This window comes from Haliaeetus leucocephalus, unplaced genomic scaffold (assembly GCF_000737465.1).
Source record: "Haliaeetus leucocephalus isolate CR32 unplaced genomic scaffold, Haliaeetus_leucocephalus-4.0 Scaffold147, whole genome shotgun sequence".
NCBI classification, from domain to species: Eukaryota; Metazoa; Chordata; class Aves; order Accipitriformes; family Accipitridae; genus Haliaeetus; species Haliaeetus leucocephalus.
The window spans coordinates 42,941-60,728 of NW_010972583.1; the positions used below are offsets into that span (position 1 = coordinate 42,941).

General features: G+C 36.7%; 1 protein-coding gene across 1 annotated transcript in view; it reads right to left on the reverse strand.

Moving 5' to 3' along the window:
* Window positions 1–220: 220 nt before the first annotated feature.
* MSH4 (mutS homolog 4) overlaps window positions 221–17,788 on the reverse strand; it is a 33,513-nt gene continuing 15,945 nt past the window's right edge. The window contains exons 9-20 of the mRNA XM_010561489.1: window positions 14,365–14,439; window positions 13,879–13,943; window positions 12,585–12,754; window positions 9,687–9,823; window positions 9,150–9,253; window positions 8,193–8,317; window positions 6,193–6,393; window positions 4,852–4,970; window positions 4,172–4,300; window positions 2,570–2,744; window positions 816–904; window positions 221–469 (exon numbers count right to left, since the gene is read on the reverse strand). Coding sequence (XP_010559791.1) covers window positions 284–469; window positions 816–904; window positions 2,570–2,744; window positions 4,172–4,300; window positions 4,852–4,970; window positions 6,193–6,393; window positions 8,193–8,317; window positions 9,150–9,253; window positions 9,687–9,823; window positions 12,585–12,754; window positions 13,879–13,943; window positions 14,365–14,439 — 1,575 coding nt within the window. The 3' untranslated portion in view covers window positions 221–283. The remainder of the gene's footprint in view (window positions 470–815; window positions 905–2,569; window positions 2,745–4,171; window positions 4,301–4,851; window positions 4,971–6,192; window positions 6,394–8,192; window positions 8,318–9,149; window positions 9,254–9,686; window positions 9,824–12,584; window positions 12,755–13,878; window positions 13,944–14,364; window positions 14,440–17,788) is intronic.

Here is a 17,788-nt window from a genome sequence, read left to right on the forward strand (position 1 = left end):
AAAATACAAAATTTTATACAACTTTTTTGTCTCTAAAATAATGGAAGGGATATAGTTCATTATCAAAAAGAATTGTGTTCCTCATAGACAGTAAATGCTTTTATTTCAGGTATGTTTGGGGGAAAAAAAACTGTGAAAGATATGGTCTTTCAGTAGTGAATATGATTTAGACTAAGAATTAAGAATTTAAAAACATGTGAAAAGCAGTGTTTTCTAATACTATGGAAAAAACCCAAAATCATCTTGCAGTCATAAAAATTAGAGTAACAGCCTATGTTACACATTACTGTTGCTCATCATTTTGTCTGGGTACAGGACAACTGGCTTCGTACTTTTTCTTCAAGCCTTTCAAATATATACGCAAACTGTCTGGATCCAGTCGAGAATTTCTGGCAGTCTGAACCAATCTCATTGCTAAATGGTATACAGCTCTCTGTTTCATCATCTCAGGAGTGCTTTGCTGCCTGTGCTGTTCTTAAAAACATACACATGCATTAAAATACAAAACTGATTATGTTCTATTATTAAAATACTAATATTAGCTATTTTCCAGCCTGTTCCTGATCTCCTGATTCTTGGTTTGTACACCAACATTACATGCAATACTCCTTAACCCTAAGGACTGCTTTGTGTTGTCACCTAACAGGGACCTTCAGCATAATCTTTTATAACTGGTTCCAGAAATACAAATTTTAATGAAATCTGTTTTCATAAAACCATAGGCAGTGCTCATCCTATATCCTTTCAGAAACTGAAAATATATTTCCATTTTATAAAAACTGTGAATTACAGTATTATAATTTTCTACTACATACCAAAATTTGTTTTGCAATATGATTTGTGATTTCCTTTGCATCCAAAATTACCGATAATGGTAGGGAAGAAACTTCTGCAGCTTTTAATCCTAAACATATAAAACATAAATCAGGATTTTTTATATAATTTTTCTTCCTACCTTCCACACTATGTCTGCCAGAATTAACTTAGCCTGGTTTTTTTAAAGGGTGAAGTTTTCATTTTTATTAAAATAATTTTGATATACATTTTCTCTTTGTGTCTCTTTTTCATTTTTTTTTAAATGAACAATATGGGTTTGAGCGTTACAAAAGAAAATGTCTACTTTGTTGTAATGCTACCTCTAAGATACACTTCCAGGTGAAGTTACTGCTGGTAATATTGTAACTTGGCAGGATGAGACACATTAGGGGTTAAAGGAAAAAAATGGCATAGTGGTGTTAACAGCTTCTGTTTAGTTTTTTAATTTGGTAGGCCAGAAAATACTGAGGTTGTGCTAAATGCACTCTCCATTAAATCCAGACATCCAGTGGATATGGATGTCAAGTTCCAACTGCTACTCTGTTGCCAGTAGCCAAACTGCCAGATACTCAGGGTAAGAAAGAGATGTAAAATATTTTCTTCTGCCCTAACATGATTTTTTCCTTTGCCTGTGGCTGTTCTGAGAAAATTCCGTGCTTCATTGGGTGCTTTAATACTGTAGGGTTAAAAACAAAAAAAGGGTTAAGAAGAGCCCTTGCACTCTTTCTTAGAATGTAACTTTGCTCAAGTAAGGTAAAGCCAAGACACCAACACTGAGTTACTAAAGGTTTCCTGTTCTCTGAGAATACTCTCTAAACATACGATTTTTCTGCGTTAGTGGTGGCGTAGCATCCGAAATTGAGCTTGTGCTGCCAAAGATAAAGAAACTTATTCCAAAATTCTGATAAAGAAATGTTTTAAGTCCAATTAATTGAAGCTTGACTGGAATAATTTGTAGTCTTCAGTTACCACTAGCTTGCACAAGTCAAGTGTAGCTAATTTCCTATTGATTAAATGTCACCTAAATCAAGGATCCAACTTCAGAATCTAGTATTTGGAAACATGTGGATTTCTGTAACTCTTTAAAACAGGTAGCTATGCCTTACTGTCACTCACTGATTTATTGACTCATAATCCATCCACCAGTACAGTCTTCAGTATGATTTATTCTAAAATTAACCCACTTTCCTGAGAACACTGATGCTTTAGTGGAACCTCTCAAAATAGCCTTAGGCTAAGACACAGTAAAATTCCTGTCCTTTTTCAAAGAAACTTGATTCCTTTTTGCTAATCAAAAAGGGCCAAGCTGCTATTTAACTGATATATTATTACTTATGGCAGACATAGAAGAGAGTTTTGCATAACACAAACCTCAGCATTCACAGCTTTTAAGTCTCTCCAGAACTTTCACTCGCTTCCATCAGCAGAGATTAAATCAGCTCAAGTGCTTCGTGCTCAGAATGGCTCATCTTGTTCAAACAGAGGTGAATCAAGTAGGTACCGACATTACTAAAATTTTTTTTCACTATGAAATTTCATGTAAGTTCTTCATACTACCCCAAACTACTATCTCACTACATGGTTACTTAAAGCACAAGTATTTGGAATATATTACAGATCTGCAGTTGTTACTCCATGAGAGACAAATAAACTCAGCAGATATCTGTCAGCAGAAAAATAGTTAGATGCCTAATAACTGAAATAGTATCCTATATAATCTGTACTAAGTTAAAGTCATTTTGGAATCCATTACCGTAGTTCTTTTCCTCTGTATATCCTTTAGAGAGTGTGTAAGTGTAAGCAATTTTCTCCTTATTTCCAGCACTGCTTCTCATATGTTGCACTTCAAAATGGTAATTTTCCACATTGGGATACAAAGCATCTATATGACACAGTTCCAGGAAATGTGTAGCAAACAATGTAAACGCCTAAATAAGGAAACAAGAAAGAAAATCTATTTTGGAAATGATCCTGGAATAAATGACAATAAATAGGAAAAAATAAATGATGTCACAGATGTCCAGGTTTTCCTCCAAAACATTGAAAAGCTGTCTTTAAATTACTAAAGCAAATTAAAATCTTTAAGCATTGAGTTCTACCACTGGCAAGGTTATCTTTCCCAACTGGGGGTTCTCCCACTCCTTTCTCAATAGAAGGAAAAGCATATCAGGATTAACAGGCAATCCATGATGCCTGCAAAATTTGACTAGGGCTAATTTGAATGATTGTCAAATAGTTGCCTTACTCGCAAGGAATGTTCTGCCAAAAGTACAAGCTATAGAAAATATCTGAGCTTTTGAAATCAAACCACAAAAGTACTCCGAGTAAATTCTGATGAGAAACTGAACACCTACACGCTTATTTCAAAAAGCTGACAACAACCTGAGGTTTGTGATGTAACTGGTAATAGAGGTGAAACTTCCAACCCCTCTAAAACCATCTTCCACTTTTCTAAACAATCTCTAATTTCTGTGACCAATTCATAAGTTGTATAGAACTACCACTGTATTTTGGAAGGGTAACAGCCAGGTAAACAGGTTCACCTTTAACATTCAAGCATACAAAGCTGTACAGAAATAGGTGATCAGCGCACTGGTTTTGGCTGGGCTAGAGTTAATTTGCTCACAGTAGCCTGTATGGTGCTACGTTTTGGATTTGTGACCAAAACAGTGTTGGTAACATGCCCATGTTTTAGCTATTGCTAAGCAGTGTTTGCGCAGCGTCAAGGCCTTTCCTGCTTCTCACCCAGCCCCACCAGCAAGTAGGCTGGGGGTGCACAAGAAGTTGGGAAGGGACACAGCCAGGACAGCTGACCCCAACTGACCATATTCCAGACCATATGATGCAGCAATAAAAGCTGCAGAGAGGAAGGAGAAAGGAGGGATGTTCAGAGCTGTGGTGTTTGTCTTGCAAGTAACCATCACGTGTGATGAAGCCCTGCTTTCCTGGAGATGGCTGAACACCTGCCTGCCAACGGCAAGTGGTGAATGAATTCCTTGTTTTGCTTTGCTTGTGTGCGCGGCTTTGTTTTACTGTCTTTATCTAAGCCCGCAAGTTTTTGCAGTTTTACCCTTCCAATTCTTTTCCCCCATCTCACTGTGGGGGAGTGAGTGAGCAGCTGGGTGGCGTTCTGCTGCCTCCTGGGGTTAAATCCAACAACCAGTGAACAGAAGCGCAGTTTACATCGGCATTTTTTCTCTATCACTAATTCTTACTATTCACCAGTTATGAAAAATATCATATTTAGGCAAGAAATCTCTACAAAAATGAAGTTAAATTATGAGAAAATACTGTATTGACTTTCAGTAGGACAAAATAATTATAAGGTTTAATTTTTTTTTCAAAACAGAATTACCTTTAAATTCAACAGATATTCACAGGCAGCATAACAAATGCCAATACCTTCTTCAGCACTGGTACCTCTGCCGAGTTCATCAATTATGATGAGTGATTTTTCATTAGCATTTTGTATGATGTATGTTATCTAGGAAAATATTTAATGTGTTATCTTTCCCATAAATGCATTTTTTTAAAACCCTAATAGGAATACTGCTGCTAATAGGACTACTTTGTGCTATTCAGATGAAACTTAATGCAGAAATTTTAAAAAGTCTTGTCAAATCCACAAATTTTACCTTTTCACAGCTTTCAAATAGCTGTCAATTCTAATCAAAGACTCATATTACAGCACTCTTTCTCTTTTCCATTGAACATATCACATTCCCTCAAAATCCTGTCAGTTTGGGAGAGGAAACTGAGAGGGCTCAGGCTTCTACAAATAATCACTTCAGGTCTAAGAAATAACAAAATGTTGAAACTACTATCCAATAGAGCACTGATTTTTACTCATACTGGGATATATTTTTATTTAAGATATGCCTGGTTTTCTGTAGTTTATCATCAAGTTAACAGATGAAAGCTGAATTTTTGACTACTTTTCAAAGTACACTCTTTCTGTGAAAATATACTAGTACAATTTCTATTAGCTTAACAGTAAAAATGGGCCTTGGACCCTGGATTAGCTATGTTTAATACCTCTTTCATTTCCTTCATGAATGTTGATGCATTTGTTTCTATATCATCATCCATACCTACTCTGGTAAAAATTTGCTTTGCAATTCGAAAAGAACAATACTCTGCTGGGACGTAGGAACCTACAAAACAAGTAAAATACAAGTCTTCTCGTATCAGTGTGACAAATGCCCATTTTCCTGAATACGTCAGTGGGGAAACAAAAATAAGAGTTTTACATTTGGTCTTTATGCACTGCAGAGAATGCATCTTATTCTATAAAGTTTCCTAAGATTGTGTTCTACCGTTACTTTATAAGAAAAAATTATTATATAGCTACCATAATTAAAGAAGCTTATCAGTAAAACCTTAAGAAATCATATGCCTGAAGCTGTGTGTCATCTAAAGGGATGCAAAAGTGAGAATAAACACTAGGATCAACCTACATTTCTGTAGCCATTGAGTTACTAATCCCAAGGAATCTTAGTTTCCCAAAAACAAGATTATATTGCCTTTATCAGACTTTGAGGCTTATTAGTTTTAATGAAGAGAAAAGAACAGGAAACCTGCCAGAAGACTTTACAGTCCCCTTTACTCACATTAAAACTCAAGTTTTTGAGAGCAATTCCTGAAGAACTGGCAGTTGTTGGGGACTGGACCCACAAACACACGGTGGATAAATTTTCTTCTTCAGTGCCAAGTAGTTTCATTCTAGTAGATTTAGGGCCAGCCTACTAAGGTCTTTCTCCTGTGCTACCAGCCTTACCTTTATCTTTAAGGTAAAAATCATGAGGAATTCCCAAGTATAGGGATGAGTCTCCGTTAGACTTTACAAATATTTGTTTTGCTTTTACAAATTAGTGATAGAACCTTGCAGTATTTATTACTACTTTTATTTGAAGTAGTTGATTATTTATCTGTTAGTTCTACTTGGCTGTAAGCATGTTTCTCTACATAACTGAGGTATGCTCAAGTTCATCTGTTCCTTTTGGGTGACAAATACATATGTGGCCCGATGGGCATACTTCAAGGATACTCACTATCAATCTAGCAAAAAGTGCTAGATTGGGTTAAGGTGCTCCAAAGAATTAAAGCATACAACTGTGCTTTTCCTGAAGACAGACTGGGGAGGCTTCCAGATACACAGACCAGGCCCCAAATGTTTCCAATGGCAGACCCAAAACCTTGCAGTGGCCTCTGTCAGCAGCACAAGAGCTAGTAGGAGCGAACAGACTAAAAATTACCTGTTACTATTTAGACAAAATCTTATTCTAGAAGCCAAATCATTCAACTTCATAAATATTTTTAACTAGAAAACAATAAATGTGCTGCAGAAGGTTCCTAAGACAGTACATTCTTACTCACCAATCTGTGCCATAATTTGACAGAGAGCAATCTGTTTTAGGTATGTTGATTTTCCACTCATATTTGGTCCTGTAATAATGACAAAATTGTTACCCTCTGTCAGGTATGTGTTGTTAGATACAGGTTTTTCCATAGCTATCTTTTCAAGAATGGGATGCCAACCCTGCTTGATCGCTAAAGTATCCGTAAATTCTGGACGAACTAAATGAGAAAAAAGATATAAAACACTGCAGAGTTAGTGTGGAAACCTTCATGTTATTAAACTACTGCATTTTGAAATAAAGTAATTCTTGCAGAGCAGAAGTCAAACTTTGTGGTCCTGATTCCCTAATTTCTACTTTCCTGTAGTGAACAAGCCTAACATGCAGCAGTTGGGAAGAATTACCAGCCACCTTCAGGTATAGATTCTGATTGTCATGCAAGTCTTCATGATTTATTACTACAAAAAGAATCCCATAACTAACACTTAATTTCTAAATTAGCATTCTGTGTTTGTGTTCTTCAGTAAGTAGGGTTGGACTCCAGTAATAAAGAAAAATACAAAGAACAAAACTTAAGAAGTAATTAAAACAGAAAATCTGAAAGCCAGTTTCACAGATAATATATTTTTAATAATTTATTTTTGTACTGCTATGAGCATATAAAGTACAGGGGTCATGAACTCTGTTACTACTACGTATGTGCCTTATTATGTAAGCACAGGAAACAAGGAAGTAGCACTCCTTCTATTTTTGTTATATTTTATCATATTGATTATTTGGGTGTATACTATGCCTACATAGATCCATTTGATACTGGGACTATCTGTACGTATTTCTGTCAGAATACAGTTCTTTTCTGAACCTATTCCTTATGCCTCCTTTTTGTCTACCTCAATAGCAGTACCCCAGGCTAACAAAGAAGCACTGTTAAATTTGGTGGTCTGTTTAAATGGAGCAGCCTTCAAGAAAGAAGTGCCAACACAGTTTTTCAGTTTTAAACATTGGGGAACTCTAACTACCTGGTGTAGGTTTTAGTCATTTGATGATTTAGATGAGAGAATCAAATGGCAAAGGGGACCAAAAGCTACAAATGACAGTCCATTTCTTTTGGTGGATACCCATTCATTCCTGCCTGTGCAAAACTGCAGGTGTAGATTTATGGGAGAAGCTAAGTGGCTTTGGTCTTATTATTACTGCTAAAGAAAACTTGTGCTCCAATTCATTTGGCGGGAAAAGGTTGTGATGCCTCAAGCATATCACTTACTGTTCAGTTACATATCAATTAATGTGCTATGACTGGAATCATCAGCACATAGAGATTCACAGTCCATACTGCAAAGTAAACTGATGCTGCTCATGATCTGGAAATTACATAGCAGCATCAGTAATGATGAGCTAATACATCTGAGATGGCTTCCAGACCTGATTTAGTATCTACACTATATTGTACTCTAGATAAGTATCTCAGGTCAACATTAATTGAAGACAATGTGCTCATCTATACAATGTAGAACGGGGCTAGGGAAGCAGGATGAACCATATGCAGGTAAGCACGTGATCCTGGATTCCTTAGAAGACTCTACTTCCAAAAGTGTCTGAAAGTGCCACAGAAATTGAAGCAGATAAACAAAGGTAGCCACATATTTTGTTTCATGGTATATACTTAATGTTGATCAGCTTATATTATCTTGTGCCCTTTCAGAACAGAAGTGTAGATTCAGAATGTTCACAGTCTTTGTGCTTTTGAATAGAACATGCTTAAACTGGCTATCTTAAAAAGACCGGCTGTGAAAGCTTACAGCAGCTAAATGGCAGAATGTAATTTCAATGAATGGAAAGAGAAAGAACATCAGCACAAAACTGGCAAGGATAGACCAGAGGCACTCACCTAAAGCCTACTGAGACCCAGAAAAATAAATGATGTGGGCTTAGCAATTGGAGAACCAGACAAACAGCCTGGATATTCTCCAACAGGAGGGTCATTATATGGCCCACAATGGAATCAAAGAAAAAACTTACCATAATCAGAAAGAGTGCAGGCATGGGCAAATGAAAGCAGCATATCCAGCATTGAGACAATGTCAGACAGCTTGTATAGGCAATGAATGTGTTCATAGATCTCACTCAGTAGTTTACACACTATTCTGAAATAAGACACTGATTTAGTTGCTGCACGGTACATACTGTCACTTTATACAACTTACAGAAATAAAGCAAGTTAATAAAGTTCATACTGCATATATTAGGATAGGAGGTTACTCATAAAATGCAATCATCTCTGCCAGAAGCAAGCAAATGTATAAATTTCTTGGAAGCAATTTAAGATCTTATACCATCATCTCAGATCAAATTCTGCTATCAGACACAAGACACAGCTCAAATACCAACAGCTCATAAGAAAGCTTCACAAAGAAAATGAACTAAAAATATAGCTATGCAATCAAGTATGTTTTATTAACACATCAAATGTGACTCGAACTCCCTTAGGCCTTCATGTTAATAGAAACCCCACACGGTTTCTAGAAAGAATTTGCATTAAAGGGACATGCAACATTACACTAGTAAGTCTTCTGAAATAGACAGCAGAGCAACATGACATGCAGCAACAACAAAATACAGAAATATACAGTTCTACTGTAAATGCAAGGAAATTATTAGAAGTAATGATTCTGTATTACAAAACTAATGCATTCATTGTGTCATTTTGTGTAGATAATTCACTCATAAAAATTTAGCAAATATGACGGCCACCCTTATTAATAAATGCCTATCTATTTTTAATGACCTTTAATACAATACACACTTTGTGGGGTTTTTTTTGTCGCAGGAAGTACACTTAATCGGTTTCACTTTGAATTATATCTGTAAGTAGCCATAACTTAACAGAAATATAGCTTTAAGAAAACACATAATTAGCTGTTAACTGGACAAAACAAATGTAGTTAGCAAATATTAAATAGTTTTAAATGGTCTTACAAGTAGGTCATGTGATATATTTCTCTCAAGGACTCCTGACATCTTTCATTCATTTTTATTAAATCTGCTGAAGTGAAGCTATATGTGTTTTTCATTTTAGTGATCTACAGGGAATTCAAACCAACAATAAGAACTTGCCATATTATCAGAAACAAAAATAGTTTCTAAAAAGAAAACCAGTAACAATACGGGGGGGAAAAAGCAGAAAAACAGTGCCTGGTTTCATTTTTCCCATATAGATTTCTATGAAAAATCCATATAAAAGAATGGAGTTATCAGCAAGATATATGACTTTATATTTACACACAATGTAATTGTATGTAATTGCACACTGCTGACTACATTAAGTATAACTAGAAATAGGGCAGTTATAAAAACATACCAATTATACCTTCATTTACTTCTAGATATCTTCACTGAAATTATTTTAATTGTTGCTTAAATTACTGTATAATGTGTACTTTATTCATGTCCTAAACATTTCATATACATTAAGTATACAAACATATTATGAAAAAACATATCTAGTACAGATACCTTTGTAAATTCTGAAGGAAGTTGGCCATTGGGTAATGTTGAACAATCAACATTCATCTGGATAAAAAATCCACGAGTAGAGCTGAAACTTGTTTTCAATGGTAGGTTGTACTTTTCTGCAAGTTGTGTTATCATACCTACATACCACAAATAAAGATTCGACCCAAATTACATACATGCACATGCATGCCACACATACACGTTTGTGTTGATACAAAGACGCATACTGTTAATGTGATTTATAGGTGTTGAATGTCTCAGGTAAGTAATATGACAAGAAACCTTAGAAGTGGGTCTCCAGGGAGTTATTTAAGTAACGTATTAATGTAACAAATCTGGCTGTATAAAGCTATTGGGGAAAAAATCAGATAAATTCGTGTGTTCTTTCAAGACAGTTCATGCATTTGACCAACTCCCAGGTGGGCCTAATTATGGAAAGGAAAGTTTGCTCAAGCACTTAGTGTCAGTGTCTAATCAGTAGACAGAATATGAACTGTAGACTAGGGACTCTCAGTTTTTAACCAGTCCATGATTCTAAGCAATCTTCTTTCCTCAGGCTCAGGGTAATGCTTTACATTTGTAATCGCCCCCCCTTAAATCCACCTGTTCCTAGCTGAGAAGATACCACATGGAGGAAACTGTTAGATGATAGAAGAATATATATGGTTAAATCATGCGAATTCTGAATACTGCAAAGAGGGTAATAGTGTAGTACTCCTGTGAGAAGAAAGGATGGAGCTACTTAGCAGCACTTCCCTGCTGCTCATTGCTCTAAGCTTGTCCACTCTCATGTTCTAACCATTCACAACATAGACTAGCAACTTAGGACGTTCTGGATATTGAATCACAGAACGGTTTAGGTTGGAAGGGACCTTTAAAGATCATCTAGTCCAACCCCCACTTTCATGGGCAGGGACATCTTTCACCAGATCTGGTTGCTCTAAGCCACACCCAGCCTGCCCGTGAACACTTCCAATGATGGGGCATCCTCAGCTTCTCTGGGCAACCCGTTCCAATGCCTCACCACCCTCATCACAAAAAATTTCTTCCTTAGGTTGAACTTAAATCTACTCTCTTTCAGTTTAAAAGCATTGCCCCTTGTCCTGTCAATATAGGCTTTGGTAAAAAAGGTCTTTCTCCATCTTATAAACCCCTCTATATATTGAAAGGCCATAATAAAGTCTCCCTGGAGCCTTCTCTTCTCCAGGCTTAACAACCCCAACTCTCACAGCCTTTCTTCACAGGAGAGGTGTTCCAGCCCTCTGACCAGTTTTGTGGCCCTCCTCTGGACCCACTCTACAGGTCCATGTCCTTGTGCTGGAGACCCCAGAGCTGGATGCAGTACTCCGGGCAGGGTCTCACCAGAGCAGACTAGAGGGGGAGAATCACTTCCCTCGACCTGCTGGCCATGCTTCTTTTTAGGTAGGCCAGGATACAATTGGCTTTCTGGGCTGCAAGCACACATTGCCAGCTCATGTCCAATTTTTTGTCCACCAGTATCCCCAAGACCTTCTTTGCAATCTATTCATCCTCCAGCCTACACTGATACTGGGGATTGTGCTGACCCTAGGTGCAGGACCTTGCAACTTGGCCTTGTTGGACTTGCAAGAGGTTCACAGAGGTGCACTCCTCAAGCCTATCATGGTCCCTCTGGATGGCATCCCCTTCCTCTAGCAAATCAGCTGCACCACTCAGCTTGGTCTTGTCTGCAAATTTGCTGAGGGTGCACTCAATCCCACTGTCTATGTCATTGATGAAGATATTAAATAGTATTGGTCCTAGTACAGACCCTTGAGGGACACCACTTGTTACTGGTTTCCACTTGGACATTGAGCCATTGACTGTAACTCTTTGGATGCAGCCATCCAGCCAATTCCTTATCCATCTCATATCCATCTCTCATTCCTTTGTCAAACCCATCTCCCTCCAATTTAGCAACAAGGATGTTGTGGAGGACCATATCAAAGAGCTTACAGAAGTCCAGGTAGATTACATCAGTATTTCCGTCTTGGAGTCATTTAGAGTTTAATCCAGTAGAGAGGCAAAGAGAGAAGAATCCCTTCTGCAAGTATGTGGGCTACAGTGAAAATGGGCAAGGGGAACACATCTGTGCACACATTCTGGAATCCTAGCAGCTACCAAATTTTGGAAGGTTTAGGAAATAAAAAACAATAGCATCTGTTCTTTTCACTGTGTACTGCGTGGAATGTAAAACTAGAAGGAAACAGGAAGCTCACAATATATGACAGATGCTAAAGTTTCTGATGTTCTTTTAAGTTTCCAATTATATTGTAAAATAAGAAGGTGGTCCTTTAGCTAGAAATCAACATTTTATACTAAGAAAAAGGAGATCCATTCCAGAAGATAATCTTTTTTCTTCTATTTTGACTTCATGATAAACAAGAAGGTTACTAAAACACAGTAACAGACATTATGTTAAATTCCTTTTGTTCGTATTTTCCAACTCTTAGTAGCTTGGCTAAAAAGTAGTCCACGGATAGATCAAGACTGCTTAAAATATAAAGAACAAAGAAGTCAGAGAAGCTAAAACAAAGATTTACATGGTTTATGCAGAATGTTTTAGTTGGATTAATTCTGTTACGTTACTTTAACTGTTTTGTACTTCTAGAGGATAAGGAGCAACAGAGTTTTAAATACAGGAATCACAACGTAGTTCAACTTCATTAAAATAAAACTGAGTTTTTATCTACAAAAGGAGAATCTCAATATCTATCTCAAAAGTTACTTCAGTTACTTATCAGTGACAATCAGTTTATACTAATACGAAATACTTTTTACAAACGAGAAGGTTACAATACATATGATTACATGGCTTCTAGATGCCAGGTGCAACATACTTTGAACTCCAAATAAATAAAAATCTTGGTTTAGAAATACCTGCTATGTCATCAACAATTTCTGTGTATGTTCTACGAGCTATGTCAAGGAATTCATTGATGTTAGGCTTAACAGCATAACATTTCTGGGTCCTCATACTCAGACATCCTTTTGTGTACCTTGTATCATCATTAATTACAGTTGTAATCTTTTCAAGTATAATTTGGAATCTGCAATATTAGTTGTATCGCTAATTAGCTACATAATACTTTATGATTTTTATTTGCAATATCATCCCAAAATTACAAATAAGAGTATTACACATAATTGAAACAGTTCTCTACTGTTAAAACCAAACACTAAATTTCATGTCTATTTTCACCTCAGAATGAAGTATGACCAAAGATATCATTCAAATCTTTGGGAGATAGAAATTATATCTCAAATACACAGGCAACAGTTGGTTTTTGCACTATTATAGGGACTCTAGGAAACCACTACTTCAGCCTTTTCAGAATTATTTCTAATGGAGTGCAGTTCATCAGCAACTGCAGTATCATAGCTAACTTTCTGGTTTTCTTTTTTCCCTGTTGTCCTGGTTTTGGCTGGGATAGAGTTAATTTTCTTTCTAGTAGCTGGTATAGTGTTATATTTTGGTTTCAGTATGAGACGAATGTTGATAACACACTGATGTTTTCAGTTGTTGCTAAGTGATGTTTAGGCCAAGTCAAGGATTTTTCAGCTTCTCATGCCCAGCCAGCAAGAAGGCTGGAGGGCCACAAGAAGTTGGGAGCAGACACAGCCAGGGCAGCTGACCCAAACTGGCCAAAGGGGTATTCCATACCATGTGATGTCATGCCCAGTATATAAACTGAGGGGAGTGGGCCTGGGGGGATTGCTGCTTAGGAACTAACTGGGCATCAGTCAGTGAGTGGTGAGCAACTGCATTGTGCATCACTTGTTCTGTATATTCCAATTCCTTTTATTATTATTGTCATTTTACTATTGTTATTATTATCATTGTTAGTTTCTTCCTTTCTGTTCTTCCTAAACTGTTCTTATCTCAACCCATGAGTTTTACTTGTTTTTTCTGATTCTCTCCTCCATCCCACTGTGAGGGAGGGAGTGAGTGAGGGCTGTGTGGTGCTTAGTTACTGGCTGGGGTTAGACCACAACACCTGCATTCGTTTGTTAGTTGAAAATCAGAATTTTTGACAATTAAAATCAGCTTTTAGGCAAAAGAATTGAGTGATACCTGTAACTACAAATAAGCAAAGATGCAACATCTTTAATCATACATTCTTAAGAAAGATGAGAGTTTCTAACACACTAGCTAAAATATTATAATACACACCTTGTATCTTCAAGGGAATTGCAATAAGCCTTTAGCAGTGGTGTGTTACAGCTTCTTAAAGCAGCCTGTTGAAGATTAAAATATGGACATGAACAGTTACTTCTGTTTTGTAGCCCTTTTAAAGGACTGAACGTTCTTAAGAGTCACTGAGGCTTACTAGCAGTTGCATAAGCAGCTTACAGAATCTGAGCAGGAGTTTCAGTTAAATGTTTGTTATAAAATCAATTACTTGGGTAATGGTAGGAATCCAGTTCTTAAAGAGTATTAGACTCAAATGCGTATTTTCAATTGGCTTAAGAATTAACAGATTAAGTTGGCGGTATTGCGTTATGCAAGATATAAAGTAAAATAATTTTTTTTGTACTCAATGATCCTTATTGGTCCCTTCCAACTTGAGATATTCTATGAAATTTAACAAACTGCACTGTATAAAAATAAGGACAAAACAGTCTGTACTTTACAAAAAAAATGACAACAACAGCTTACTTTTAGAGGCTCCACAAGTTCTAGAGTATGCTTCAGGTAGATTAAATTAGTTATTTTTGATTCAGCAGTTTTAACCTGTTGAAAAGTTTTACAAATATTGGAGCTATTTGTATGTCTGCCTGTTTAAAAAAGTACTTACGAACTAGCAGAACGCGTACTGTTAACTGTAACAGGTTTATACTTTTAATGAAAACTGCTAAAATACTTTAAGCTCACTTTGACAACTTGATGCATAACTGCATAAAAAATGTCTACCTACATTTTACATTGCCTACCGTGATAGTTTGCCCCTCAGTAACTAATATTTTCATGTCTGCACTGATAACAATTGACTCTGAGAACACTCTAACCCAAGCCATGAAAACTTTGAATCTTCTACGTATACATAGCTCTATACAAGCTATACACAGCTTGTAGACTCTTTCAAAGTGAATACATTACGCATCATAATTAAGAAGCACAGCCCTTTTCATAAATGCTGTTAAACACAACATAACCCAATTTTGTTGACTTATCTTTGGTTAATGTATTTATATCCTTAAACATCTGCCCATGTAATTAAAAAAAAATCCAGTACGTTTAAAAATTTTGCTTGCAATAATGACTGCTCTTCAAAATGTTTTGTCCACATACACATTCTACCTTGTTTTGTATGCTCCATTGATCTTTATCATAAAGAATTTTGCTGCTGCTATTAGGGCACAGCATATGTACCACATAGCATATGCAGTACATATACACTGTGAGAGAGGATTTTAAGAAACTAACATAGATAAGCACATTGTTTCGTTTCTTAGAAAACCTAGTGTCAGTTTTCTACATGAACATAGGTGTATGACCCTGTGTGAAATCTCTTTTCATTCGTATATGATAACTCTTCACTCTTGTGGTAGAGGGCATCTCTTGCCTTATCTTACCTTCTATATAAAGTTTTTTTCTGTAAAAGATAGGACTAAACAATGCAAAATGTATGAATGGAAGAATCAGAATCTGCAAATAAACGTGGGGTCCAAGTCCCACAATGGAATCGGACATCAAAAGGACCGATAGGGTCATATGTGAAGAACTGGTATCTTGTAATGGAATGTGCCTTTGCTAAAATAGTTCTTATAGGAACTTTAACTGAACTGGTGTTAAAACTGGATCTTTGTACCTGCTGCACTTTAGGGTCAAAGGGAGAAAATGAATGAATACAACCATAGTCGATAACTCTTCTACATAATGTTACTTCTTTATGATCCATTAATAACTAAAATGCAAGCCTATCCTTTACAGCATCTGAAATTAATTTGTCCACAGTCGCTCTGGTATGTAAAGCATGACAATTCAGAGAAGTGGTTGACTTTGGTTTTGTGCTAGAGACTTAAGTCCTACAGATTTAAGTGCTGTGTCAGTGGATCAGCCCTAGTTTAACTTTTCTATTTCCTGGAAATTCATTTAAACTAAAAATATTGGTACCTTCTCCCTGTGAGAAAATGAATCCATCTGTCACATACCTGGAACTTCAACAGGCACAGAATCTATTGAATTTGTTCTTCAGATGGGTGACCAAGTAATCCAGAGCAGGTGGTCCTCATTTCCACCAAAAGTTGGATGTTGATCCAACTTCTAAGGATCCTTCATGATTGAGGCAAGAGGGTCTTCTAAGGAAACCTGTTGTTTTTGGGTTTTTTTTGTCCAGATACCTTTAATTTGCTTATATATGCAGATTTTGTAAGAGGAAATACTTGATTTCACCAATGACATCATTTTTCAAGTAACACATCTCAGCAAGATTGTCAGTTGATGGTTCTCCTTACAATGACAGAATGCTCATGTTGAAAATACCACTCACACTTCTAGTGACTGAAACAAGGCTTTTCAGATAAGCACCTCATCTATTGACTGGTGGAACATTTTGCAATGAAAATTTTTATGGGGAGTGGCAGTGAAACATACTGAATGGGTTAATCTAGCCTTTGATTAAAGCAACTGAGTTAGCACTTGAATGAAAATGTCTGTTGCACAAATAGAAAGCTCTGCTATATTGGAGGCAGTCAAGATTCAAAACACTGCAGTTAAAGTTTGGTGTACATGATCCTATGTATACATAAAGGCATCCAGTATGACAGTTTTAGTCATACAGCTGATCTTTCATTCATGTTACAGATCTCTACAAGGAAGCCTGGGAGCAATAAACATTCAGCTTTTTGGGTATGTCATTAAAGAAATTTGTCTGCACTTATTACAGTTCTGCTGGAGTCTGCACCTGGTTTCTTTAAGTGGCATTAGACAAGTAATTTATCTAAGCAGGTAAGTCAGCACGTGAGAAGACACTGAGAGGTGAAAGAGTTGTTAAATATCTATGGTGCTGGCATACCAGCATAAACACAGGCAAGTGTAAGCTTCAAAAGCATTGGCAGAAATATCCTACTCAAGTACAGTAGGCAAATATAACTTATAATGGAATGGTTAAAATATGCTTAGTAGAAAAAAGTTGAGGTTCAGTAATGTCAAGCTCACTATGGTTAACCGTTGTGTCTGGTCTCAATCGAGATCCAGTAGTAAGCTACAGGTATTTAACCTGTTTTGATACCTGTATTGCATGTGTTAACGTACAGATTGATATACAAGTCAGAGACTGATGAAAAAAAAAAAAAATTTCTTTGAAACATGTTAATAGTCACTAGTGGGGAGAGAGCTTTTATATCCCCTTCAGCAATTTTTGTTTACAAAATAGCCAAGAACAGGAGTTGACCTCCCATCTAACAATGACACATTAGCACACTGAAGGAAGAGAAACCTTAATTAATCACAACTATCTCCTGGTTAAAAATGTTACAGCATGAGTTTCAAGGCAAAAGATTAAATCTGTCTTGAGCTCCTAGAAGACTTCAAAGGGGAAATTCGCTACAAATACTGAGGAGGAAAGCAGGGTTCTAAGGAACTTGAATCTGAAGGTATATTCAGTAATTCTCCCAAAGGTGATCTGTCACGGAAGCCTTCTCTGTTGGTCAAGTTCCTGAATGCACTCTAATGGATGCAACATGAGGCCTAAGGTGCTCACGCAGACTGAAACCATGGCTGCCACTGTCAAGTGGATAAGGGATAAAATACCTTAATGCTGAAGCCTTCACATAAGCAGATAAAGTACTGCTTGTCTTTCAACTGAACTATGTTGTTGTAAGCATTTATAGCTTTATTGTCTAGTTATGCTTCTATGAATAAATGCTTTTATCTGCATTTCATTTTGGTCCGCCTTGTAAAATGTGTGATTTAAGGTAACAGATAAGAGCAGGGCACTCTTTTAATCCACAACACAGGACCCTGAGAAAACTTAAGAGTAATCAGTTCTCCAAGACATTACTTATTCCTTGCATTCAAAGGTTAACAGAGAAGCATGGGTCAAGTTGAGAACTGGATGCAGAAGGGACTTCCAGACGGT